General features: G+C 47.1%; 1 protein-coding gene across 2 annotated transcripts; it reads left to right on the top strand.

Annotated features, from left to right (window-relative positions):
• The first annotated feature begins 839 nt into the window (after nucleotides 1–839).
• On the top strand, nucleotides 840–3,649 carry LOC123131573 (thiosulfate sulfurtransferase 18). Of its 2 annotated transcripts, XR_006464192.1 has the most exons (3): nucleotides 840–1,240; nucleotides 1,338–1,585; nucleotides 2,868–3,649. XR_006464192.1 is itself a non-coding variant. In XM_044551218.1 (2 exons), exons 1-2 carry the CDS (start codon nucleotides 935–937, stop codon nucleotides 1,428–1,430), a joined length of 399 nt encoding a protein of 132 aa, XP_044407153.1. In that variant the 5' UTR covers nucleotides 840–934; the 3' UTR covers nucleotides 1,431–1,707. The 2 variants fall into 2 exon arrangements, 1 of the variants encoding a protein (XP_044407153.1); XM_044551218.1 differs by lacking the exon at nucleotides 2,868–3,649 and having other exon boundaries at nucleotides 1,338–1,707.
• The last annotated feature ends 390 nt before the right edge of the window (nucleotides 3,650–4,039 follow it).

Raw genomic sequence — 4,039 nt, 5'->3', positions numbered from 1 at the left:
TCCCCAGAGCAGGCCGAAAGGAGTGCGCGACTTGCTATGACGATGCCTTCGACAAGGTAACGGCGCCAAAAGATGCCGCCATCATCCGCCATGACCGTAGTCGAGGCTCGGTTTTCACCGGAAGTCTTGCCGCTCCAAACTCGCCGCCGTACAGGTCTGAAGCCAGATCCACCGCCGCCTCCTGGCCGACCACCACCAATAGTCCAGCACGCAACAGAGCGGCCGTCGCCGCGCCACCGGGCAAAGCCCCAACCTGGATGCTCGACCTAGATCAGGAGCCCCGGATCCAAACCGCCATAGGTCGTAGGCCACACCACCGCCATGCACGGTGCGCCCGCATCGCCAGGCCAACCGGATCGTCGTGATGTGCCCGTCCCGTGGAGGTGGCCGCCGCCGTCCGCAACTCCTCGGCCGCGCGCGGAGCTCTCGCGCGCCTGCGCCACCACAAGGGAATCGTTGCCCTGCCGCCACCTTCCTCAGGGCCGCCCAGCCTTTGCCAGGGAGACCCCTCCGGCGGCGGCGAGACTAGGAGGGGAGGGGGAGGAGTCGCGGCGGCTAGGGTTTTTTCTCCCCCGAGCCGCCTGGAAGACGATGCGCTTCAGGCCACACGTATAATACTTGCCACAAAATCTTTAAAAAATAGGGTGCAAAAGGAAATTCTTATACACCTTGTCATTTCAAAGAAAACAAATACAGCAACTACGTATGTAGTTGACATTTCCATATATGTAACTTATGTATGGTAGGCGACTTTAGGCGATCATGAAGTGATGGATGCGGCTACCCGGGTGTGATATGTTCCACCGCTGCCATGGCATCATCTTATCCTATAATAGCACCTATCTTTCCATCAGCCAATCCACTCCACAGCCTCTGGAGACCACCTCACACAGAAGCAGAGGCCCCTTCTTCCCCGCTGCTCGATCCTCCATAGATGGGCTCCCTGCGAAGCAGCACGAGCGCGGCGGTGGAGAGCGTGGACGCGGAGGCGGCGTGTGGGCTGCTGGCCTCGGAGCAGTACGGGTACGTGGACGTGCGGATGTGGGAGGACTTCGAAAAGGGCCATGTCGCCGGTGCACGCAACGTGCCCTACTACCTCTCCGTCACACCCCATGGCAAGGAGCGCAACCCGGACTTCGTCGACCAGGTTGCGGCGCTCCACTCCAAGGAGGACCGGTTCCTTGTTGGCTGCCGCTCTGGGGTCCGGTCCAGGCTCGCCACCGCAGACCTCGTCGCTGCTGTAAGTCCATTCGTGAATGGTTGATTTTTTTTTTACTGTTCTTAGTAAGATCACCATCTTTGATTGAGATGTGAATTCGTTTTGGTTTTCGTTGCAGGGGTTCGCGAACGTGAAGAACCTGCAAGGCGGTTACCTCTCCTTGCTCAAGAGTACCAGTTACCCGCAGCCGCAAGCAGCAAGCCACCAATGATCAATCAATTGATTCTTTGGAGTTTGGAAAGTTTGTTAGTGACCTGTTTGTGTGCTATGTATCTATCATCCTTGGTCTTAACAAGAGGAAGCAAGTCCTTCAGGCAGCTGGGATTGAATTAATTTCAAAGGGAAAACAAAGCATTATGTATGCAGGTACGTATATTGGACTTGGACTTTGGACTAACCAATTTCCAAGAAATAAAAATGTTTGGGCGCACAGCTGAGTACATGTTTGACCAAGTCAGATTAATTGTAGTACTTGTTTTTTTCCTTCATCATACAATTAATTAATTTGGAAAAATTGCATTTTTCCACTCCAGAATTTGAGGGATTACATACTTTATAAAATCTCTCCCTAATAATAAAGCACGGATTGACTCCGTGGGTTCACCGTTACAATGCGCTTCCTTCATATGTCATAATACGCTTCTTCCTGTCTATTTTTTTTCTTGATTTTGATATTTTTCTCAATATATCCGAGGTGGTACTATCTATTTCTTCAACGGTGTGTTTCTTTACCTAATATTTGAGTCATCTATATCTTTATCCGGTAAAAAAAGAGTCAAACCGAGCATTGTATTCTTTGAGCGCTATGGACGGTAAGCTTCTCGCCTAATAATAAAGCACGGATTGATTCCGTGGGTTCACCGTCACAATGTGCTTTCTTCCTATGTCATAATACGCTTCTTCCTGTCCGTTTTTTTCTTGATTTTGATATTTTTCTTAATATATCCGAGGTGGTACTATTTATTTCTTCAACGGTGTGTTTCTTTACCTAATATTTGAGTCATCTATATCTTTATCCGGTAAAAAAGAGTCAAACCGAGCATTGTATTCTTTGAGCGCTATGGACGGTAAGCTTCTCGCCTAATAATAAAGCACGGATTGACTCCGTGGGTTCACCGTCACAATGTGCTTTCTTCCTATGTCATAATACGCTTCTTCCTGTCCGATTTTTTTCTTGATTTTGGTATTTTTCTTAATATATCCGAGGTGGTACTATTTATTTCTTCAACGTGTGTTTCTTTACCTAATATTTGAGTCATCTATATCTTTATCGACGTAAAAACAATAAAGAATTTCATGCTGGGGATTGAACTTGAGCCCTATGGATAAATGTTGCACATGTGTACCATCTAAGCTACCATCAATTTGTGTTATCATTGCGTTAAATGCCTGTAATAACCCAAGGCGAATTATTGGCCCACAAATCGTGGCCCAGCTAAGGTTTCTTGCGCCGCGGCAGTATAAGGCAAAAATAATTGCTGGTCAATGCAATCGATCTCAAGACCTCCTGTTGATTATATCATAACACAGCCAACCACCTAGATCCTGTTGTGTGCTCCTATTAATGTTGATACAGATGTCAACTTAGTCCCACCTTGCTATTTTAGACCATATCTAACCAATTTATGTACGTCTTTAAATTCCCTAGGTATCACGAAGCCGTCTCATGAATCAAACGGGGCGTTGGCAGAAATAAGAAAGGAAAAGAGAGAGGCTAATTTGTGGGCTATACTAAAAAGGAAGGAAATTAAACGAGACGTGGAAGGAATAAGGAAGAAAAATAGAGAGGCAAACTTGTGGGCTTACTAATAAGGAAGGAAATCAAAGAGATGGTGAGAAAAATAAGAAACGAAAGGGAAAGGCTAATATATGGACTAAATTAATAAGGAAGAGGCTATATATGTTGTGTGGACGAGACTTGCCTGCTCCCCGCACGTGCGCCCATCCGTGCTCCCGCGTACGTGGCTTGATTTGATTGGAACAAAATAAGACCCGGCCCCATCCCCTTAAAATCAGGGGGAGATCATGTGAAGTGCGTGTCTGCCTTGTTCACTCGCGGTTACCCGCATCTCCTTAGCCGCATCCATCACTTTCTCATCTCGACATAGTGTCTCCCTCTCCCCATTCGTGTTGGCCTTATCTACTTCTTCTTCTACAAGCAAAAAATATGTTTCTTCCTATTCAGTTCTTCAATGCAGATGTATGGTGCACATATAAATACATCGCTACGATGAGGTATAGACTTTTCCATAAGATGGACCAACCTCCTAAATAATTTTAAGGTTATTAATGCATGGCATTAACATGTGGCCACGTGGAATCGAGGTTAATTAATTACTCCCACCATCACACAATACAGTTGTGCATTGTTTTCTAAGGGCAACTCCAATTACCCGCATCAAGCCAGACACATCAAACATCCGTGGACACTCTACGGACAACGTATTGGCGGGGGGGGGGGGGGGGGGGGGCACCATCCAACCCTGTGCACTACATGCCCACCCCCTGTCCGATGGAGAGAGGAGAGAGGGGAGAGAAGGGAGGAGGAGGAAAACATGGGTTTGTTGTGGGCTCCAATGCTTGTCCATGGGGTGTCCATAGTCCCCCAAACCACTTCTTTATGTGGTATCGGTTTATGGGATTTGGAATATTTATTCATGTCCACGACCTTTGGTGTACCCTGTTGGATGGTAAAAAGTGTCCCAACCATCCAGTCCGGACATTTAGAAGCAATTTGGTGTAACCCGTTGGAGATGTTCTAAGAAGTTAAACTTCGTAAGTTTTGACTAAGTTATAGAGAAAATTATCTACATCTCAATA

Source organism: Triticum aestivum, chromosome 6A (genome assembly GCF_018294505.1).
Source record: "Triticum aestivum cultivar Chinese Spring chromosome 6A, IWGSC CS RefSeq v2.1, whole genome shotgun sequence".
NCBI lineage: Eukaryota > Viridiplantae > Streptophyta > Magnoliopsida > Poales > Poaceae > Triticum > Triticum aestivum.
Note: the sequence above shows the minus strand (reverse complement) of the source record. Positions and strands in the feature narration are given on the sequence as shown.

What these genes read in the sequence shown, in the direction of transcription:
- LOC123131573 (XM_044551218.1), top strand. Translation starts at nt 935, where the DNA reads ATGGGCTCCCTGCGAAGCAGCACGAGCGCGGCGGTGGAGAGCGTGGAC. An exon ending in CCGCAGACCTCGTCGCTGCT is followed by an intron (nt 1,241 to 1,337) that starts GTAAGTCCATTC and finishes TTTTCGTTGCAG; the next exon opens with GGGTTCGCGAACGTGAAGAA.